The 24,346-nt window shown below is 29.8% G+C and overlaps 2 protein-coding genes across 3 annotated transcripts; both read left to right on the top strand.

Annotated features, from left to right (window-relative positions):
* Positions 1-592: 592 nt before the first annotated feature.
* LOC124830322 (transcription factor MYB114-like) lies at positions 593-1,578 on the top strand. Its single transcript, XM_047303998.2, has 3 exons — positions 593-859; positions 944-1,073; positions 1,180-1,578. Exons 1-3 carry the CDS (start codon positions 739-741, stop codon positions 1,538-1,540), a joined length of 612 nt encoding a protein of 203 aa, XP_047159954.1. The 5' UTR covers positions 593-738; the 3' UTR covers positions 1,541-1,578.
* A 7,278-nt stretch (positions 1,579-8,856) lies between these two features.
* On the top strand, positions 8,857-19,206 carry LOC124830315 (peroxisomal membrane protein PEX14). Of its 2 annotated transcripts, XM_047303988.2 has the most exons (11): positions 8,857-9,309; positions 10,931-11,178; positions 11,347-11,386; positions 11,521-11,714; positions 11,894-12,083; positions 12,217-12,306; positions 12,697-12,734; positions 12,867-12,909; positions 12,992-13,059; positions 16,961-17,005; positions 18,185-19,206. In XM_047303988.2, the coding sequence occupies exons 1-11, from the start codon at positions 9,255-9,257 to the stop codon at positions 18,665-18,667; spliced, it is 1,494 nt and encodes a 497-aa protein (XP_047159944.1). In that variant the 5' UTR covers positions 8,857-9,254; the 3' UTR covers positions 18,668-19,206. The 2 variants fall into 2 exon arrangements, with proteins under 2 accessions (XP_047159944.1, XP_047159945.1); XM_047303989.2 differs by lacking the exon at positions 16,961-17,005.
* Positions 19,207-24,346: the final 5,140 nt, after the last annotated feature.

Genomic DNA, 24,346 nt, shown 5'->3' with positions numbered 1-24,346 from the left:
GTCATCGATATTTTGGTTACGCATACCAAAATTTTCTATTTCAAACACCTTCTTTCAGCAGTACCCAATACTACTGAACCCTACTGCGCTGCTTTATCTGCACTCATTAAATGGCCAAATGAATCAAAAGGGTGTGATTTTAAAACAATATTTAATTACGTAAATTTAAGAAAATTATATGTAGATAAATAAGACATTGCTTAAAAGTTTAAAATTGGATTTCTTGCATAATTTTGATTTAGTTTAATTTATCTTGGAGATTTCAAATTTGGATATTTCTAGTACAGAACTAAATAGTTACAGCATATTGTACCAGGAAGTTAACTTTAATTTTAACTAAATTGTATAAAATTTAAATATATTTATTTAGAATAACTTTACTTATCTTTCGTAAATAGAAAATTGTTTTTTTTTCATATTACTAAATCAAATCACCACTCCTTTTCTATTTTTTTAACATATCCTCCCTCTCTTGCATTTTCTCTGTTGCTAATTCTTCCTCAGAATATTTCATTTAGAGAAAAATTAAATGTGAACTGCTATATATATGTATATGAGGTATTGTAAGTATGTTATGCGGCAGGTTGTTTATATAAGCTTCGAAGCTTATATATTCGTACTATAAAAGAGTAAGACCATTGATCCCATTCAAGGCCTCTCGCGAATTTTCTAACTTAGTTCCTTTGCAATTACTTTCAGAACTGCAGCAAACAAGAGAAAGGCTTAAACTTTGCAACAATGGAAGCTTACGAGAACGAATCGAAGAAGGGGTTCTGGAATGCGGAGGAAGACTCGGTTCTAACTAATTACGTGAAAAAGCATGGAACTGGGAAGTGGAACCGGATTCCTAAAGTGACAGGTATGTGTGTGTATGTATAATGTCACTTTTCATAGTCATCTCATGGATGCGATCTCGTTTAATTTGTTCTGATTTTGATTGTAGGGTTGAAGAGAAGCGGCAAAAGTTGCAGACTGAGATGGATGAATTATCTGACTCCCGATGTTAAGCGTGGAGATTTCTCAGAAGAAGAAGAAGACCTTGTTGTTCGGCTTCACAGTCTCCTTGGAAATAGGTTATTTCTTATTATCAGATAAATTGTTAGAAGAATATAAAGTCTTGATTTGATGGTAGGTAGTTACGATCGATTAAACAAGGGTAGTGCCTTTTTTATTGTTAAGGTGGTCTTTGATTGCGGGGAGGATTCCGGGGAGAACAGACAACCAGGTGAAGAACTTTTGGAACACTCATTTAAGCAAGAAGCTTGGTGTTGATAAGAAGAGAAAGAGAAAAGCTTGTGTGACTGCAAAATATATCCCTGGAGTTGAAGCTGAGGGTGCATCATCAATGGAGAGGAGTGGCGAAGGTGAGAAGCTTGTCCATGAAAGTTGGAGTGATGATCTGATGGAGTTGGGAAACATGCATGAAGGGATTATGAGAGATGATTTTGGATGTAGCTTTTCTTTTCCTAATAGTGTGTTCGATCTGTGCACTTCTCCTTACTGCACTCAATCTTTTCACCACTCTTTCTTTGCCCTTTGATTCGCTTCTATGGAAAACCAATATCTTCAACAAATATTAAATATTCACTACTCCTCCCAACCCCAGATTATAAAACATTCTAAGATCTCTCTATGTTACTTTTAGCTATTTTTTATATCATATATTTTATTTTCAATTTATGAAAAAAATACGCAGCTAGGCCTTGTGTGAAAATTAGTAGAAATGGTTTTTGTTAATTTAACGATCCAAATTCATATTATATTTAGTAGAAAACCGTAAATCTATATATTAAGGATTCATGGTCTTTCTCCTTAATAATTAAATATTCTTTTACATACAAATATTTTTTATTAAAAAAAGCCACTGAACAAATAAATGTATATCCATTGTCCATTCTCACTACAAGACGTGAAATGTTTACTTTTATATATATAAACTTAATTTAAATATTTTGTATCAATTAAGATATTAATCATTCAACTCATTATTTAATGTTATACACAAATAGCACAAAGACTCTAGTTTCAAAGCGATATTTATATAAAGTCTTAGATCAGCCATAAATTGTTAATACAATAGATTCAACATCAACAACAATATTTTTCTCAAAATCATCGTCCTTATCCCTAAAAACTAGCATGACATGGTTAGTTCATTTCTATCATTTAAGTCATAATACTATTTTGTATCGATTCCGTGGATTAAGAACCTCTTTCGATTATCACCATTTAAACTTTATTTTCTATATGAGTATAAGAATTTAGTAGAGTTAAGATGACTTCACATCGAAACACCCTACACCAATATATACATTACACTTTATAATATGGTTATTTCTTCGTAGAAATAAGTATATTCATACATTTCATCCAACATATATCAATAGAATAATTTCAATATTTATCAGTCACAACACATTTCAATTTCAAAGCAGTTTATGCTTTCTAATTTTTAAAACTAAAACTTTTATTTTCGAGTTAAAATCATTATCATCATGAACATGTGTCTTGTCCCTATGAAGGACCACGACAAGAAATAAGCTTAAAAGTTTCGTATTGATTTAGAAGTTTCCCTACTTTTTCAACAATATTTTTCACTTAATTCATTTTATACATGAACAAGATTCATTTTGTGTTCAAATATTTCATATGTAAAAGTGCGATAAAATAATATTATTAACACCTCACCAAATAAAATTAATTCCAATAATAAAAATAAAAAAAATAATGAAGTTAAGAAAAATACACGTAAATAAAATAAACAAAGAGATTATACACACATAAATAAATAAAAATAATGATAATAAATAAAAAATGATGTTATAAACATTCACTAATAAAATAAAAATAAAAATAATAACAATAAAAAATAAAGTTATAAATATTTAACTAATAAAATAATTATAATAACAATAAATAAAAAATAAAGTTATCAACCTTTCACTAATAAAATAATAATAAAAAAAAATAAAAATAAAATTATGAAGACCTTACTAATAAAATAAAAATAATAATAATACATGAATAAAACAAAGTTTATAAACACCCACTAATAAAATAATGACAATGAATGAATAAAAATGAAATTATAAATATTTCATTAATAAAATAAAAATAATAACAATAAATAAATAAAAATAAGTTATTATCATACTAATAAAATAAAATAAATAAATAAAAAATAAAATTATAAACACCTTACTAATAAAATAAAACTAATAAAAATAAATAAATAAAAATAAAATTATCAAGATTTCACTAATAAAAATAATAACAATAAATAAATAAATAAAAATAATAAAATGAAATAAATAAATAAATAATAAATATAAGTAAATAGACATGTAAAATGATAAATATTTTACTTCACCTAAAAAATAACTTATACAAAAAGCAAAATTTTACTATTCAATAATTGAATAATTCCAAAATTACTTTTGAAAATGGAAAAGAAAAATTGAACTAATAATAGAGAAGGATGAAATAGAAGTATTTATTAATGCACCAAAAATATAAGTTACCCGTTTTTCTTCTCTAACTCTCCTTATACATTCACTCTTATCTTATTATTTTAATGTTAAACTACTGTAAGTTCACAAATGCTAAATGAAAGTCTTCAATTAAATAGTAAAAGCTAGAAACAAACCATTCACACAAATGATTATTTATTATTTTATTATTATTTCGTATTTTTATTGTGTTATATAAGTTGTCTCTTTTAATATATTACATAAAACTAAAAAAGCAACCCAAATCACATTTTAATCAATTCAACCAAATTATCTATAAACACTAAATTTCGACCCAAGTTTAAAATTAGTATAAATATACAAACTCAACAAATTTATTTTCAATTCACAAATGTTATATTTATTCATGAATAAACACTAGACCGTAAATGCTTTACCTAAATGTCTTACGATCCAGATTTAAATGTTATTTGTCACAGACGTGTTAACAAAATTAAAAAAAGAAACTCTCTGTATATGTATTTTAACGAGAGTTAAATTCGTATACATAAAAAATAAAGTTAGTCAAATTACATCAAATATATAAATAATACTTTCATAAACATTTATTTAGATAGTATATTTATAAATGTTAAATTATATAACTTTTGTATAAATTAATAAAAGTATGAAATTCAGTGGTTAGATAGACTAAATTTGTATTCCATAAAAAAATTATTGTAATACCATCATTACTTTGTAATTAATAACTATTATTATACTTATACTCTTTTAAGTGTATAGTATTCCCTCGCTTTACTTTCGAATAATGAAATCCATAGGTTTCATGTAAACCTGTCAGCATGGTAATCCTAAAGCCTTATAAGACAGTAGCCTAAAAGGATTTTCCACTTACGAAATACTAATTTTCCTTTATCAATGTGAGATTATTTATTTATTTGATAAAATTTAGCTGTAATATTGTAGATGTTTTGAGAATTATTCTTTAAATAAATTTAGAATTTCATATCAACGAGATACATATTAAAAGTCGATATTAAAGTTTTGTGTTTATTACTACAGAATATTTTTTAACGAAAGAATAGTGAGAAAAATATATAATTAATGATAACTAAAATAAGAGTGTAAAGTTAGTAATTAAAGAATAGTATAAATAAATATATAATGATTGAGCAATAAGGGACACTGATCGAATTCAAAGTCGTGCCTTTCAAATGTAGGCAATAAATTAAAGTTTTAATGACCACCGCTTAATTGAATCTTTAAAATTAAATCGGATCTTTAATTTCCAAGAGATTAAAAAATGAGTATCAAATTTATTTTAATGTCTAACCAGCAAACGTTCTTCTTTTTTTTTATTATGAGCCTCAATTGATGATTTTAAAAACTAATAAAAATTAAAATTTTAAGTTATATTGAATATATAGATTAAAATTATAATGGTTATGTTATTCCTTTTTATATCTTATTATATTATAAATTGAAAAAAAAAATTGTCTTTTCTCTAAATTTTCGGAGCTTATACTTATCTGTTTGCTCAATGACAAAGTATTAATAGACAGTGACAAAAAGATGTTCATTTCGATTAGTCATAAATTTAATTAAGTGTTTTTTTCATATCTCAAGCTTCTTCTTTTTTCGGTTGTATGTGAGATTATTAATGTATATATAATATCATATGTGAATAGATGGATCTTTGATAAACTTGAGATTTCTCTAATCTTTATAAATTTATTGAACAATTATTTGAAAAATGCATGAATTAAAGTAACAGATCTATTTTGACTTATTAATACAGTCTTATATAATGGTACTAAGTAATTTGAATGTATAGTGAATTAGAATGATACATTATTTTGTTTTGAATATGAATTTGAACTATAGATTTTAAAATTTTTTGTGAATCATTTTGTTTAAAATAGATAAAATGGTAGTCGTACATGTTTGATGTAATTCTTTTTAAAAAGTGTTTATATGATATTTGGTATCTTCAATTCATTTTGAATTAAACTCACTTATACATTTAATATATTTGAAAATGAATAATATTAATTTAAATGGATAGTCTTAAAGGTTATGTTACCCTTAATAATTTAGAATATATATACATTTATATAGTTTTATATGTTAAATCTAGTTAGGGATTCAATTATAAAAAATTGGAAGATAAATTACTCGATTTTATTTATTTGTTAGTTTCGAGAGCTGGTTAAAAGATTAAAATGTTTCGTGGATCAAATAATTAGTTTAATCAAAATTAAATATAACATAATTATGAGTGTTTGAAATGAAGTTGAAACGAGTTTACATATATGCAAAAACAATGGATGCAATATAGGTACAAAAGTGTAAGAATCCAAAGGGTTTATTAATTGATTGACGTACACTAACTTCTGGTCCTATGTTTGGTCACAGGGACATGCTCCACCTGCTCAAATCACTAGACGGACCATTGCTATCTTTCTGCCACAAAACAAACTATACAATGCTTCTCTCTGTCACTGCACCATAGATACCCTTCCTGCACTATTCTTGTTTCTTCCACACATTGGAATGAACATACATATGAGTATGAATGTTTGGTGGAGGTCATAATACAAATACTTTTAAAACTAATGATATTTCACTTATACATTGTTTACTCTTATATATATATATATATATATACTTATGTTTGTATCTTTCTTAATCTCTTTTTCAGTTTTTTTTTCAACTAAAAAACATTTTATATTCACTTAATTTTTTTATATTTTTAATTTATCTACTTACGATAAGTTCAATAAATTCACGGAATCTAACTGACAAAACAGTTCGACAACATAATCTTACAACACAACTTGATATTATTCGACAATATAGCTCAACAACACACCATTTCGTTAGAGTAATGATTCTTTGAAATACCTAAATTATTTACATTCATTTGACACTACTTTTACTTATTTTTACTCTTTTCTTTCTTGAAACAATACAAAAATTTACACTTTTATGACCATTTTACCATTGTAGTATGTGTCAAATGAATGTAAAAATGTGTCATGATACCATTACTCTTTTCATTATTGTTTTTCTTTCTTGTTATATACAAGTTCACATGGTAGTAGTATTATACAATATACACATATACCTTTTTAGTTTTTTTTTAATGATATTCAAGTTTTTCATTTTCTCTTCTCTCTGCGTTTGTTTCTTTTTCTTTCATTTACCATGGTAATATGATACCTCATGATGATATTAGAGCTCTATTGCACTCATTATGTTTGTTTATTTTCTTCTTGCCTCATTTTTTATATTTCTTAATCCTTATTCTTTTATTTTTCTTTATCTTTTTGTCATGGTTATGGAACAAAAGTGAAGCTACTACACTGTTACTTGCATTTACATTTCAATGAAAATTCAATTATCTCTCGTTTATCCTATTCTTAATACAACTAGCTACCACTCTTGGAGTCGTTGATGATCATCGCACCAACATAGAATGAAGTTGAATTTATTTTTGGTATGCCAATCCAACCTGACAAAACATATTTTTTTTTCCTACTTGGTATCAATGTAATCACATGATGATTTTGTGGATCATTCGTTTCGTCTCACCTTCGATACGTGAAAACATTACATAGATGGACCAGGTTCTTGTATATGGAACGATCTTAAAAATAAATTTTTACAAGGAGATCTTATAAGAATTTCAGATCTTCAGGCAGAGGTTGCAACCCTTTCTTAAGATGATCTATTGATTACATATTACTTCACTCATTTATGGATTTTATGGGATGAGATTGATAATTTTTGCCCCGATCCTACGTGTGTATGCAAAAAATGTACATGTTTACACAATGAAAATGTGAAATTCAACTGTTAAGATGATCAAATGATCAATTCTTAAATAATATTTAAGTCTCATGTTCTGAAATCTATGTCATCCATTTCAAATATTTTTTCTCTAATTCTTTAATAAGAACATCAACTCATGATATGACACATCATATTTAATTGCTTCCTAATTTTTTTTTGTAAAATTGTTTCAATTAAGTTCTTTATAAAAGAAATTACAAAAGACATTAATAACATGTCACATGTCAATTCATGTTTTATTTTAACTTTTTTATAAATATTCTATTTTATTTTTTTTTGCAAAATTTTTTGTTATCTATGAGTCCCTGGTGTGATAGTGAGTGTTACTATATTACATTCATTTAACTCCTTTTATATATATATATATATATATATATATATATATATATATATATATATTTAATTTAATTTAGTCTTTTTTTTTTAATCAACAATGTTGTTCTTTTAGGACAAATTTATTATTTGTATAGTTACACGGGTATTTATATAAAAAAATATTATTTGTATAAATATTATTAATTACTTTTAATCTTATAAAACAATATAGATTAATAATATATTAAGTTTAAATACTTTCTCATCTATAAAAATATTTATATTTAACTAGTTATATTGTCATAAAAAGTAATTAACAAAACATAAATTAAAAATATAGTAATAGATTTAAAATTCATTTTTAACAAAAACATCAAATATAAAATTTATATAAATAATAAATTTCATCTAAAAATATATTGTTTCATTTAAAAAAATTGAAACTAAATATATATATATATATATATATATATATATATATATATATATATATATATATATATATATATGTAAGCTAAATTGAATATAATACCATAAAATTCGATCATACATGAACAATAAAAAAATTGTAAAATACAATAATAATAAAGAAAATAAAAAAAAATAAAAAATAACATGTAACATGTCACTGTTTATAAGAAGTTAATTAAGACAATTCGGTAAAAATGTGGACCAATTAAAAAAAACTAAAATGAAACCTTGAAACTTTAGAATCTACAAAAATAATTAAACCTAAATTAGAATATAAATATGTAATAAATTAACTAATTTAACTTTTATTAATAAAAAATAAGGAATTTATTATATTTTAATATATATATATATATATTAAAATATAAATTTGATATGATTTTTATATTTTTGTTTTTTTAGTAAGTATGCTTTCCATCTGGATAAAAGTGAGGCTCTAATCCCTACATTCAGAGGCGGACATGAAGTTGGAGCCAAGATTTCTTTCATACAATTTTATAGTAAGTATTTATAAAATGAGTAATAATTTCATAATAAAAATTAAACTAATATCTGAAAACCCTTTTATTAACTTTTAAAAATACATTCTACATACAAGTTAGAGAAATTACATCCAACTAGTCTACCAAAATTTCAGTCATCACATCAATCAAAATAATTTATAGTTTCCATCTTTATCTTCTTTCCTTTTCCTTTCTTTTTATTCTTTTGCTTCTTCTTATTAAAACAACTTCAAGATCAGTTTCACTTTCCATTATTTTTTTTATCTTGCTTAGCTTTCTTTCTCGGGAAAGCATAGAGATTTGGTCTGCTGAAATTTGTGCGGGTAAAAATTTATAGAGAGGAAAGAAAGATGTTGGTCGTTTTCTTGGGCTAATTGGGTATTGCGCAGAGTGGGAGAGGATATGGTTGGAGAAGTAGAAGAAGGGAAGAGCAAATAAAACCCTCCATTCTGTTTCTTTTCTTCAGCTAATCCACTCATCCACTTCTTCCTCATCTTCACTATAATCTCATCCTCTCTTTTCCCTTCATCATCACTCACCCTTACTATTATCATTATTATATTTATTATATTTCTTTTGCTTCTTTTGCTTGAGGCTTGAAATTCCAAAGTAGGACTGACATCTCAGTAGAGTAGCCGGCATGGCCACCCAATCGCCGCCGCCTTCCACTTCCACCGCCACGGAAGAAAACAAAGGTTTTCATTTCTTTCTATTTTGCCCTCGATTGTACCTTTACTTTGAATTGCAACTTTTTGCTTTCTTTTCTTAGTAGAGTATCATTACTATTCATTACAAATAAAAAATTGGAAAACTCCTCCTCTTCTTCTTCTTCTTCCACTTTCTGGTACTAAACACCTTACACCGTGTTTTAAATAATTGGAATAACAGAACTACTATAACTTTCTGAACGACAGATAATGCATATGTACAGTGAATTCACAAAATTTGTGGTTCCAATCAGAGTATAGATTTGCTCCACAGAATTGGGACTTTTAAAATACTAGTATGCTATTTATGTAACTTGATTATTATTCTTTTCTTAATTCCACCAAATGACCAATTTGTGGTTCCAACTAGTGTTAAGAATTTTCTGATTACTGTTTTATTCTCTCTTTAGATTAATGATCAATCGCCTACATTAATCTTCATCGGGTGCTACAAGAAAGACTAGTCAGTTTCTTTGATGACTTCTCCCCACTTTAAGTCCTACATTGAATTGGAATTGTACATTTGCTCTGACTTATATAGTTGGTCTCGAGCTTTTATATATGTATATATATGCACTACTGCTACTACTATTACTTATATAGTTGGTCTCGAGCATTTGATGGGTCATATTCATCCTTAGGTTGGACCGTAGAATGTACAAGACTGCTAAAGGTAGAGAAATAAAATGAGATGCTTTTATGAGATCCCACATTGATATATGGCTAAAGTAGAGCTTATAAAAAGGCTTAGGTATTCCTCACCTTATAGCCTAAATTTAGAAAGGATGAAAAAGATAAAGTTCTCTAATGACATGACCATATATCAGGGATCGATGGTAGGGCTACTTTCAAAAGCATGTACTGAAGGACACTTCATTTTATTGCACTTTAATAGGCTACATACCATAGATGGAGCTCCAAAATTATACCTTCGATTATACACTTTCCTTCAGGATTTTGAAGGTAAAAGAAAAGCATTGAATAGGATGGATGCTGGAAAAGTAGTTCAACTGATAGTACACTTAAAACTTGAGTTTTGAAAGGATCAAGGAGAAAAAAGCATAGGATGACTCATAAAGTTGTTTAACATGAACATAGGGCTTAAGATCATACTAGATGAATGGAGAAAGACTTTGATCCCTGTCTATAAGGTCAAAAGTGATATACAAAATTGTGCAAATTAAGGGTGGTTAACCTTATTACTCATTCCATGAAGCTAGGTTCTGGATAGGATCATTGTATTTTATAAAATGCATAAACTTTCACATGGTAAGCACCCTTTAGGTGCACTACTACTAATTTGTAACTTAAGCTAGAAGACACATAACAATAAATTATATTTCTTGACAGATTCTGTCATGATCCAAAAAACCAATGTCTTAAATTTGTTAGGTGAAGACACACAAATGGTTTTTGTACTGCGTCTCTATCAGATTCCTTGTTTTTCATTTTAACAAAGGCTTAGTGGCCTTCGTCATTTTATGGTACTATTTGGTACTGATTTTGAATGTTTCCGTACTTAATTGGATTTGATAATGGATTGTTTTAGATTAAGTATTTTTTTGAGTATGATAAAATTGATTTGCCTAGTCTTCTTTTTGAGGTTTAGGTTCTGAGATTGTGCAACTAGCAAATATGGATCAGAAAAACACCATAGAAGCAGAGCCTGCTAAACCTAGTTCAACTCCATCAGTATTTGTAAACTCACAACCGATGAGGGAAGAACAAGTTCAGAATGCTGTGAAATTTCTGTCTCACCCAAAAGTTAGAGGTTCACCTGTCATCTATAGGCGATCATTTTTAGAGAAGAAGGGCCTTACAAAGGAGGAGATTGATGAAGCCTTTCGGCGAGTGCCAGTATGCCTGTTTTCTTAAAATTATTTTACCAGTCGCCCAAAATTTTCTAGGTTGTTCTATCACAGGCAACCAATGGATTATCAGTTTATCAATTTCCTACATGTTCATTTGTATTTTTTTATCGGCATGTTCATTTGTTTTAATCCTTACCTTTGGTTCTTATCACAGGATTCAGCTCCAACTGTGCAAACAGGCGGTGTAAATCAAGGTGAGTGTCTAATATTGAAGTTTTCCTCTGTAACTTTGGATTGAGTCAAATTGCATGTGAAATATCTGTTTAACTTGATTTTCAATAAGCTGCTTGGGTTGCACTTTGAACATGACTTATTGTAATACTAACAGATGGGCAATTGAAATCATCATCAAACAATGAGCAACAAACTCAGCAAAAAACCTTGCAGCTGGTTTCGCCTTCTTCTACTGGTGTTAAAACTTCATCAGGAACATTACCACGCTCAAGATTTCACTGGTCCCATGCCCTAATTGCTGTTGGATTACTGGCTGCTTCAGGTGCTGGAACAGCTATAATAATTAAGGTATAACTCTTGCCTCCTACTGTCACGCATAATGTCTTCTAAGTGGATATCTTAAGGGGTGAGTACTTTGATTGACATTTTACATCCTTTCTTGTGCTTGATATATTGCTATGTCCATAAGTTTTATCATATTGCTGTTTGATCTGCATATAACCTTCAAAGATTACTTCATGTTTTAGAAATCTTTTCTCCCTCGGTTAAAATCTTGGATACGTAAGGTTGTCCTTGACAATGATGATGAACAATTGAAGAAAACTGATGACAAACCAACATTGCTGGAAGAAGCTGCACAAGCTGCAAAATCAGCAGCAGCTGCAGCTGCAGAAGTGGCAAAAGCGAGCCAAGAAATTATGGCTTCAAAAGGTGAAGGTGAGTTTATAGAACTTTAACTTGCATGCTATAAATGTCTTTGATTTGTTTTAGTACTCCTACTCTCCTTGGGCTTCTTCTATTTATGAGAAATGATTGTAGTTATTACTGCATCTGGTGTTATACTTTGCAGAGAGGAGATACTTTGTGGAAGTTGTGAGCCTTTTAGACAAGCAAGTACAAGAAATGAAGTCAATGACAAATGCCATAAGAAGATTGGAAGGTAATTAACCATTAATCATTTAATCTATTAGACTGACATGATAGCTTTTCAATGCTTTGAATATTTTATACAGGGTTTGATTTATGGTTTGCCAAACTTGTATATTTATAACCACTTAAGAGCCAACAAAGGGGCTCATGGTGACCAAGAATTTTGACAATATTATGCACATTTTAACTATTCTAATTGGCTTTTAGCTTTATGATTCCCTTGTATTCAGCTTTCATCCAATTGTTTAAGAATTCTTGATAGCTTATCATGCCCAAAATTCTAGCAGATTTATGCTAGCGGTTTTTAAAAAATATTTCAGATTTTTTCCCTTAAAATTCTTATTAAATATCTGTTTGTCAATTTGTGAATAATATAACTTATAACTGAGTTCCGTCTCAGGGCAAGAAGATCTTCAAATCAGTCAAACAAGTTCAAAGGTCAGATATAAATAGACTTACATGGGGATTGTTTTAGCATCTTTAACGAACTTTGTCACGGCTGATCCTCATTTAAGTTGTTTTAAATAAAATTTTACTTTTGATGACTGCAATTTTTTTAAATATATGCAGCAACTGATTGTGAATGGCAAAGCGGATTATGACATGCGTTCAGGTTGTCATATTAATAATTAAGTCTCAGTTAAATTAGTCTTATCTTCTGGACTATTTACCTATCATCAGAATATCATGTGCAGTGAGATCTTCATCTCCACCTGCATCTGTTCAATCATCAAGTGGTCTTCATCCAAAGTCATATATGGAGGTACTAATTATCTTGTTTTTTCCATCTACTGCTTTATTTATGGGCCATATCAGAATGTTAATCACTTTCCATTTTGGTTGTCTTGTTGATCACTTGAATACTAATCAAAATATAACGTTTAGGCACTAAATACTTTGGGACATGACTATAGCTTTCCTATTGTGGCCACTGACAGTGCCCAAGTGGGCACTGTTTATTTAGTGAACACATCTGATTTGTTTTTCTTCTTTGTTGGATATCTTATTTTCTCTTAGCTGTATCATCTCTTCCCTGTCTCTAAATTTCTTTAAACAACTATCCAATTTATTTTGAAAATTTTCTAAAGAAGATAATTGAAGGAACAAAAGCCCATAAGAATATTTGGATTCTTTTTGTTGCAATTTCTACGGATCATATTCATAAATGAGAAAACAGAAACGATAAGTTATAGTGTAATTGTACATACATATAGCTTTTGACATGTCCTGCGGTCCAAATTATTGAAGTTAACTTTTGCAAATTCTCATTAAGAAGCAAGTTGGTACCAATGCTAGGAAGAAGAAACATGTTAATGCCATCAAATTGGCTGAGTTTAGCCGGCTGGGTTTCTTGTGTTCAAAGGAGGAGTGAGGTCGGAATTAGAGTGATTGTCAGTGCTCTCACAGCAGAGAAGAGAACAAGTTTGTAAATAGTCAGGATAGTTGGCATGATGAGCTTGGAGAGGGAATGATTTGTGGGTGTAAAAGAAACTGAACAAGAACGAATCTTGTAACAAACTGAATTGTATACATTTCATTAACATGTAAAAGAGGAAGGATACAAGTGAATTTATAGCTAACTCCAACAGGGGAGATACCTATCAACAGTAATTAGCAACTTTATTTAATTGATACAAGAGATAGTTGTTAGCAGTGGCTAAAAACTCTGACTATGTACATACAATATTTACATACAAAATATAAGTAAATATAAACTCTAATGCCCCCTCAAACTCAAGGAGAGAATTTTTCAGGAGAAAAACTCTTCACGTTGAGTTTGCCTCTGAGAAATGAAAAACGAGCTGGAGAAAAGGGCTTGGTCATCACATCTGCCCACTGATCCAAGGCTTGTAATGTGATAGATGAAACGCAGTTTGGTCACAATCTTTTCCTACGCAAAGAAAACGTCAATCTCCATGTGTTTTGGCATGGCCATGAGACACCAGATTATGAGCAATTGACACACCATTCTTACTGTCACCAAGAATAATCCGAGTAGTTAGTGAAACAAGCAACTCAATGAACAAAGCAAAAATCGATGTTAGTTCGATAGAAGTTTGACAAGGTCTTAATAAGAAGAGACATTCCTGAGATTTAAAATGAAGCTTGTGAGAGTGACAAGGTCTCAATAAAGGAAATCAAGTAGAACCAAAAACTGAGAAAATGAAAGTCAAGTTCCTTATTGGAAAGAGTAGTATAAGGAATGGCAAACTTAAGAGAAGTTGTAGGCAATCTGTTTATAAGATATACACTAGTGGTAAATGCATAATACCAAAATTGTAAAGGAGAATCATGATGCAATTCCAAACCAACAATGTATCTATGTTTTCTTTCAGTGATTTTGATGGTGTATGACGACTAATGAATCTATGAGAAATACCACGAGTAGCTAAAAAGGTAGTAAAGGTTCAATATTCTCCACCTCAATTAGACTGAACATTCTTTATTTTTTAATTAATCTAAAATTCAACCATTGGCTTAAAGTTTTGGAAAACAAACAATGTTTCAGCTTTATACTTTATAAGAAAAATCCAAGTGAACCTTGAATTAGCATCAATGAAGGACACATAATATTTACATCCTGCATAAAAATGTCACGTGAGAAGGTTCCCAAACATCAGAAAGTTAGTTCTAAAGGAAAATAGATAGAATGATAAACACAAGCACTTACTAATACAACAAGCGGAACAAAAATAACAGTAAGTTTTATTGGATGGAGAAATTTTACAATGTCATGACAAATTGTAGTACACAATTGTTTGGATGACCCTACCTAGTGTACCATGACTGACATTGCTAGATGTTAAAAGTGTAGAACAAGAATCTTCTACGACATTAGCTTTATATTCATTAACTCTAACAACACTAAACTAAGAGATATCTAGTGTTGAACCACTAAAGGGTTTGGAAGATGACATTAGCACAACGGAGTAATCTTGAAGCTTGGGGGTATAAAATGAACAAACTCCATCAACACCTAATATTTCTTGAAGAAGGACGTTATTTGTGCCATGAGATTTGATAAGGCACATGTAAAGAGGAAATTCAATATGTACAAAGCTATCTTTAGTAAAGTGGAAAACATTTCACAAGTTTTCTCGTAATAGAAGGAACATGTAACAAGCTGTTAAATTTAAAGGTGATGTGTGAATCATTAGGTAGGTGAGACAAATGAAGAGGACTCAACACCATAAATTCTTAAACCTTCACCATTGCCTATCTGAGCAGGGCTCCCATACTTAGTGTTAGGATTAACCCAATTGTTTGAGGTTTTGAAGGATCTAACAGAATAAAGAATAAATTCCTGTGGTTGGATCAATGAAGGATAGACTCATGAGACTAGTAAGAAAGTTTAGATTGAAAATGGCACACGTGGGATCAAATTCAAAGCCTGATCTGACATTGAAAATTAACAATCTACCACCACCATGATCTCTACCAGAGCTGCTACCTCGACAAGTGATGCACCATTAGAGTCTCCATGATCAATAAAACCACCACAGTGGCATGCTTAGCAAAATATAATTGACACGCCTGAGATTTTGTTTGAAGGCCAAATAATCGTGAATCTTCTCCCAGACCTCAAGAGTGATTCTATCCTAGAACACGAAACTAACTGATTTGTAGAGAGCAGATTGAAGTCAGACAAGTAGTGTTTGGTCTTGAACTTCTCATGCATCATACTTAGGATTAACATGATCAGATGCGCAATAATGTTGTGTAAGATCACTGGTTCAACATACTGCCTCCAATAGAGGGGAGTTATAAGGTAACTTAGTGGTAAAAGTTGGAAGGGAGAGTGAGAGAGGTTGTGGTTTCAACTCTTCTAATAACAAAATACTAACAATTAACTTTTGTTGATAAGAAAAAACAAAACTGCAAAAAACTGCCTTCAATAGAGATAATTCAAATCATTGAACTTCTCATCGATGGAGGTTGGAAAGGATTGCGTGGAAGCTATGGACAACAATGAAGACATAACAAGGAGAAACCTAGAATTTGGGAAGAAGACATGACAAAATTTAGCTTTAGATACCATGTAAAAAAGGCTGAACTATAGAGAATTTGTTTCAAAGTAAATTGTATGTTTTTCATTAACTTGTAAAAGAGGAAGGATACAAGTTTATTTATAGCTGAGCTCCAATAAAGGAGATAGTTGTTGGCAGTAATTAAAGGCTTTATTTAATTGATAAGAGAGATAGCTGTTAGCCAACAGCTCTAACTTTGTACTCACAATATTTACATACAAAATATAACTAAGGACGTACTCTAATGGTGGGGGAGAATGAAGAAGAGGTAGGCATGAATTGTGAGGTTTTAGATAGGGATTTCTCTTTTCATCAGGGCCCCATTATTATCATTTTCTTTTCTGCATTTTTCCTGAAAAATATTTACTGAGGTCTACCTCTGAGTAATGGAGCTAGTTCTGAATATATAGTCCTGTAGTTTCCAGTTCCTATCATCCTAAGGGTTTGTGTAGTGCATCCGTAATGCTGAAAACGTTGAATATACACAATTATTAGCTATGTTCTGGTGAAAGTGTTATTTGGCTCTGTCTTGAGAACTGCTTACTAGCAGTTAATTTGTTTGTAGTTTCTTCATATATGATGGAATGGATACAGAGTGTTATCTATTTTGTTGAGTTTTACAATTTTTTCTTGCAGATAATGGCCATGGTCCAAAGAGGAGAGAAGCCTTCTAATATTAGAGTAAACCTTCATGCTTTTTAATCCAGATAAAGTTAGTTGCTTAATAAATTATACACCTCAGGCACCATCAATATAAAATTATAAAATTGGTTGACTTTAAAATTTGAAATGTAAGGAGAGGTGATAATGTGGAGAAGAGTATGGTGTGCAAATAAGATTAGACGGCAAGTTATGTTTAAATTTTGTGTTTATTTCTCTCGAGACTATTAATGTCTATCATTAGAGAGATAGACACTGGATTTGAACATGCAACAATAGCGCCAAAAGATTCAAACATGACCCTGTCATATTAGAATTTGACATGAGAGGATTCATTGCTACTCCCCTATATATTGGATTTTTAAATTTTATGTAGCCACTGTTAGTTTTATATAAAACTGGGTTTTAATGAAGGATATCAGTGATTTACCCCCCAACCCTCCCAACCCTAGTCAACAACCATCAAATCCACTCTTAGTGCCTAGATCTAAGCTTTATTTCAAAATGCTTTGCATTTTCTAAATATTTGAGGTTTATGAAGTTTTTTATGAAACTGACCAACCCAAGTCTCAATATTTTTAACTTTATTTTGGTCATCTCTGAGGATTTTCAATGAACCAATCTACAGCGTGGTAGCTTCCCGATTTTGGTAAATATAATCACGGGCCATATCTGTTAAGATATGTTATGCAATTGCATCATCAAGGAAAAACTATTGGTCTAGTTATAAATTAATTTCTTGATTTTGTTTTGTCAAGATATAATATTTCAAACTTAAAAATACTGAATTCTCTGGTAATTTTCTAATTATGTGCTGTTTGAAAACATCAAATTACTGGGGTAGGTCCAAAATTTGTTTTTATATCTTTTAGAAATGAACTAAATTGTGCCGTTGTTCATACTTTTTATACTTGGCCACTACTTGTGGCTGATGTTTTATTTAGGCGAAGATAGGAAAAGGGATTGGAAAGAGTTGGAAAATGGATAATTTGTGTGATATTTATGAAGACACGCTAAAGGCAGGTTTTCGTGTTTTTAATCTGAAAGATATAATATTCTGCCTTCTATTTAACCCATGCAACGAACATTGAGTAGTGCAACAAAGACACAAACACATGCTTATGGAACGGTATATTCCTTTCTCAGTTGTATTATTTCATATGAATCTGATTTTATGCTTCAACATTACTTGGTATATAGCCTTGGGAGGTTGGTCAGGTGCAAAACACGTCTACTCAGATTCTTCAATCTCAAGTAAATGGTGAAGACCTGAATACCAAGACCCAGGATACGTCTCTAGTAAATGGGGATGACCCATTGCCCTGGTGGCAGAGGAAAAATGTCAGAATCACAGAGATTGAGAATGAAAATGAGTCTAATGGAGTACCTTATGCTGCTGCATCCAGTCAGCAGCCAGTTCAACGTGTATGGGTTCCTCCTCAACCTCCACCCATAGCCATGCCTGGGGCTGCAGAAGCTATCAGACGCCCAAAGCAGGTGGCCCAAAAGGAACAGAAGTCAGATAATCAGTCAGTGGCTCAATCTTCTGACAGCTCTGTTGACGTTCAAGGGGTCTCAAAACCATTGGAATCTGAAGGTGCAGTAGAGGGCAGCAGTGTCAGCTCAGTTCCCAGCTCCAGTGAGATCCAAGAGGAGCATGAAGTCAAATATGATGAGAAATGAAGGTGAATCATGATATATCACGAAAAACAGGTAGTTGGAACTAGCACTTGAAGTAGCCCATGTTCTGAATAAGCTTGTCAAAATCTGTCATAATCATATATGTTTGTACTTTGAACTGGACATCAACAAAAGATGCAAATGCACGTGTCTTTCTATGCAAGAAAAATGTTGGCTACGATTATGGATGCAGCCAGCCTCAATCATAAAATACTTGTGGGGAATATGATGATATAATGTATTGTAATATTTAGAAGTTAAAATATCTTAAAACCAAGTATTCTGCTAGAACAAATCTTTAACAAACTAGCGGCAATTGCAAAGGAAAAATCTGAGGAGGAGCAAAGAAATGTATATTCGCAGCTTAGGATCTCAAATAGTATGTTACCTCGTAAGAATTTTGTTTCAATGAACTGCTCTTTGAATGGAAATTTGTGACTTGTGACATCGAAATTTATTACGAGCAAAGATCGAGATTTGTGACTTGTCGCATATTGATGAGCACTTTTAATGAAAAAGAAAAAGATATATTTTGTTGTTTAGTGCACTCTTAAATGAAATAAATATTTTAGTTGTCCCTTAAATAAGTTGGGAGCTACAAGTCGTTACATTTAAAAATTATTTTATTATTTCTGACGAGATATGCAAAATATATCTTCCGATTGATTTACGCTGCAACTGAAGTATTATATCTATTTGCGGTCATTGAACAATAAAATGTATCAATGCATAATTTATCTTATAGGTACATTAAGTGGCAACTAGAATGTACATTTAATTTAGGGTCACTAAATAAAAAAAACGAATACAAAATCAATCTTACTAAAGTCGTGGTTGCTGAATACGAATTGTATTTTTTTTTTCTGGATTCGAAGTTATGTCCTGTGGCACACAAAGCTGCAATGAAAGTTGTATCCACAATACAATTTTTAACTCAGTGAAAGTTGTTTCCAGTGCTCACGTTTTTAGTTCAATTTTAACGAAATGAAATTTGTGTCCACAACCCACGTTTCCATAGATCTCCCTTGTTGCTTTTTCTTAATTGCATGTATTTGTTTGTGATACTCATGGGTATATATGGTCAGAGAACAATATAAATTAGTTGGATTTTCTTTTTATTTTTTAACAAATATTGAAAATTTTAAATGTTGTGTACATGTATAAAATAATTAAAAATTTATAATTTTTTTAGGTAAAATTATACGAAACATAAATTATTTACTTTTGTAAGTAATTATATGGTTTAAATAATAATATAATTTAAATTTGATTTAAGTATTACTAATTTTATACAGTATCTATGAAAAATATTTATTCAAAAGGAATGAAATTTTATTAATTGTAATTGGTGAAGATTTCCGAAAGAGGACTCATACATTGACATGCACAGGTGGCAATAACATTCAAATGACACGGTATTTTTTTAATTTTTTCTTCCAAAATTACCCTTTTACCTTTAATAAATATTTAAAAAAATAAGACTCACTCTGTGACTTGAATGTAAAAAGAAACATGCCATGTCAGTATTAATTTTGTTTTCGAAATGACAATTTTCTAACCTTCATCGCAACAGTAAGATTTTTTTTTAGGTTGAACCGTTTGATAAAGAATACGAATTTGAGGACAAATTCTCTTCAAGAAGGAGATATGATAAAGATTATTCCATGTAACATATATGAGAAGAATTTGAAGAAGAACATTTATAATTCAAAGGATCTATGACAAGGTCAAAGATCAAAACACGTCTCCTTGAATCTTAATTTTTATAATCTTCCTTAAAGAATGAAATTTAAAGAACATGAAGATCATCAGTATTATTGAAGAATAAATTAGGAAATTAAATAAATTATATTTTTATTTTAATTACAAACAATTTGTTTCTATTTTTCAAATGAGTTTTGGACCCAATGTCATTGGGTTTTCTTTTAGGGTTTCTTAAGTACCTTAAACATTTGTACCTATATATAGAGACACCAAATACATATGTAAACACTTTTTAGTCATAATATATGCATTTGCATTTTTAAGAGAGAATTATCTTAGTTCTTGGTTTAGAACTCTGATTCTTACTAAAGATTAACATCTTTATGGCGAATCTTCCTTGACTTGTCAATCTGCTAGATTGTGGCGTCTCCGTCTCTGCCTTATTATGTGTTCTTCTCTAATTTATTTTATTGTGACCTTGAGAATTCAAATTTAAAAAAGATCGTACTCTTTCCTGGATAGAATCATATTACATAAGTTAGATTTGAGGTTAGTTAACACACTTTTGTGCAAACATTAACACACTTTCATAAGTTATCTAAACATTACCTTTATTTTACTAATAAGAGGATTTTAAAACTATACTTTCATAAGTTAGGTTTGAGGTTAGTTCTTTTGTTAGTGAATTGAATTATAATGCTCTTGGCCTTACGTAAGAGGATGGTATCAGGTTTTAATAATTAATGACAAAGTTAAAGAAGACATTACGAGGTTAGATTGATGGAAAAAAGATCCAAAAACAATAAGAACTTAACAAAGAGTAGTAACGCAACGAAAAATCAATCCCCATTCTTGCGAAAATCTGCTAGGAGCACCAAACAAATAGAATAAAAATAGAATCCAAAGCACAAAGAGACACCAACAATTTTTAACGTGAAAGACTCAATGAAAGGGTAAAAACCACGAGTAGTTCAGACCAAAGAAAAATCCTATGATCAATAATAGGGTACAAAAGAGTCTTTAATAAAAACACCAAATATTGTTTTCAATTAGTCAATTTAACTAAGCACAAATGCTTATAAATGAGAATAAAGAAGATGAAACTTCTCCAAAACAAAGTTGTTGATGCGGGGTTGTTTTCTCCCAAACTAGACCTCCAATTGACGATCTGAACGGTCAGAATGAAGAACCATAGTCTAGAACCCATTGTCCAAAAAATCAGTCTAATCCAACGATGAATGACTTCACAATGAAAACACCAGTGTAGGTTTTGTGTTATGCGGGAAAGACTTTCTCTCTTCCTTTATCTTTCACTTGGCTTTTCCTTATCTTTAAATGAATCCAATGTGCCATACTAATCTAACTCATCTCCACTAAAGCAAAGTGAGATATAATGGTCTACATTATTTGGACTTATTCTCCACATAGGAAGAGAGCCAAATAACCCAGCATGGATAACTTGCTTGTAGTTATCAAGGTGGGAATAATAACCTCTCATACATCAAATATAAGCCTCTAGTTTCTTAACAGACACAAAACATATTAACAAACTCAGACAATGACTTTCTGCAAGCGAGGAGAAGATTCACCAAACAAGAAAATTAATGAGTAATTAAGTTGAGAATTTCAATCCTTTGTTTATGCAATCATGCAGTTTTTACCACCTAATATCCAAGCTCTCATTCAATAGAATCAACAATAAAATGACAATCACCGATTTAAGTACTTAGTATGATCTCTATTACTTATAACTAGAACATAAAAAAATTGAGTGTCTTTGCTCATAATGAAAGATGCATTTTATAGGTTTTGATTGATTGTTTTTTTTGTTATCCATATATATATATATATTTGCATATATATATATATATATATATATATATATATATATATATATATATATATATATATATTTGTATTTTTGTAAGACTTTGTAGAAGTATAAGTAGGTTTTCTTTGGACTTCAATTAGACCTTGATTAGGACCGGAAAATGATCAAAATAACCCTAGAAAAATTCTTTTTTTCCAGGATTTTCTTTTTAACTAGAAATCTTATGTCTTGTTGATAAGATTATTCTTCTTTCGTTTATTGCTTTTAGTGCTACTCTCGTATATTCTTGATAGTTATAGACAGTTTTATTCTAATACTTATTGTTCTATTATTCAATTATTATCTAGTTGTTTTGATACATCCCGTTAAGCAGACATATAAGAGAATTTCTTATAGTGTCATTATAGAAATTTGGCGCAATAGAAGGAGGGAAAGACATCCTTAGCCAACAAAGAGACATTGATTGACTGGTGGAAGTCTTTTGTTATTCAACTTGCTCATAGATAGAAAATATTCCAGCCGATTCAGAACATTGGACAATTTCCAAGTATGAAACCATGTATTATATAAAAAATTGTGTGCAACAAGATCAAAAGGAAGGCGTCATTTATTATCCACATATTTCTCTGGCCTTTGGAATCTTTTTATTGAGTGCAAACAATTGCTCTATCATCTGATCTGCTGCACTTTTATTTAGTGTTCTTACAGGGACAAGATATATTATTAGATTTTTACTTCCTGCACTCCCACAATTTCTTTGCACACCTCCTAAATTTTCGGACTCCAAAGATGATGCGTATACGTACTTAATCAAATCTTAAATGGGTTATTAACGATATAATATGTATTAGCGAGGTGGCTTTGCGTAATTAGATTGTGAGTTACTTTAGATGTTGTAGAGCATCATTTAATGGTTCTTTAGAAGGCTTAATTATTGAATGAAATTTTACCAAGTCCAATTTCAATTGTCAATGCTTTTTTTTAATGGTCAGATCATTTGATTTTTGTTTTCCATTTTGGCTCCTCGCCACACTTGCAGCACCCAATATTTTATTCTCCCTTTGTTTACTTGGAATGTAAAATACAATGTCAGCAAATTAATCTTTCTTTAGATAGGAGTTTATCCGATGTTCAAAACTAAAATTAATTTATTTATAAATAAAACTATTTTTTCCAAATCATGAAGATCTTGAAATAAAGTTCTGACAATAAACATACGATCAAAAATTTTAATAATTTGATATGATTTTATCGAAGAGAAAATTTGAAAACACGTAATATTAATAAGATTTGAGTTCAATTTTGATATTACTCTTAATTTAAAATTTTAAAATAACAAATTTAAAATCTTATTTTTACACTTTGTTTTTTTATTTTTATGTAATGTAAAATTTAAAATTATATTTAGGTTTCATTAGTTTTGCTTAGATTTTCATTAGTGTTGCTTGGTAAATAAGGAGAGTGAATTAATACTTATGTGGAACTGTATGTGCTTTTGAAGAATTTTTAGTTAGTCAAGTTTTGCGATGCGAAGGAAAAAACTGCTCCATCAGATTTGTATTCAAGAGGCGTAAGTGTTGACATTTGGATTTCGATTGCGTCAAGGGAAATCCTTAAACGTAAAAATTTTGGGTAATTTTGACCATTTCTAAGCAAAAGTGACGCCCTAACACACAGAATTGTATACATTCTATGACTATAGACAATATTATAACATAAAATAAATTATATATATAAAAAGGCCACTGCGTCCGCGTTCAACAAATGCCGAACTACGAAGCATCTTCTTCCTTCTTAATTCATTTATTCCTTAGCTAACTTCTATGTCCAAGAATTTGACCTTATAATAAATAATTCTAAGGATGGCATTTTCTCAAGGTAACAGATCTTTAAAGTGAATAAATAAGATGCATGATCATTTATTTTAGTTAAAGTGTTTTACGATTCTAATCTGCTCAAATTTAAATGTTTATTTATTTGTAATATTATATTATAAAGAACTATCCTGTTTTAGTGGATATAGTTTTCTATACTCTACTTTGCTCAAATAAATATTATTTTTTATCTCAAATTTAAAAATTTATTTACATTTTGTTTATGATATTACAAACGACTTAATATAAACTATTATTTACTTAAATATAGAA

This window comes from Vigna umbellata, chromosome 1, assembly GCF_029865625.1.
Source record: "Vigna umbellata cultivar VRB3 chromosome 1, Vumbellata_1.0, whole genome shotgun sequence".
Classification (NCBI taxonomy): Eukaryota; Viridiplantae; Streptophyta; class Magnoliopsida; order Fabales; family Fabaceae; genus Vigna; species Vigna umbellata.
Note: the sequence above shows the minus strand (reverse complement) of the source record. Positions and strands in the feature narration are given on the sequence as shown.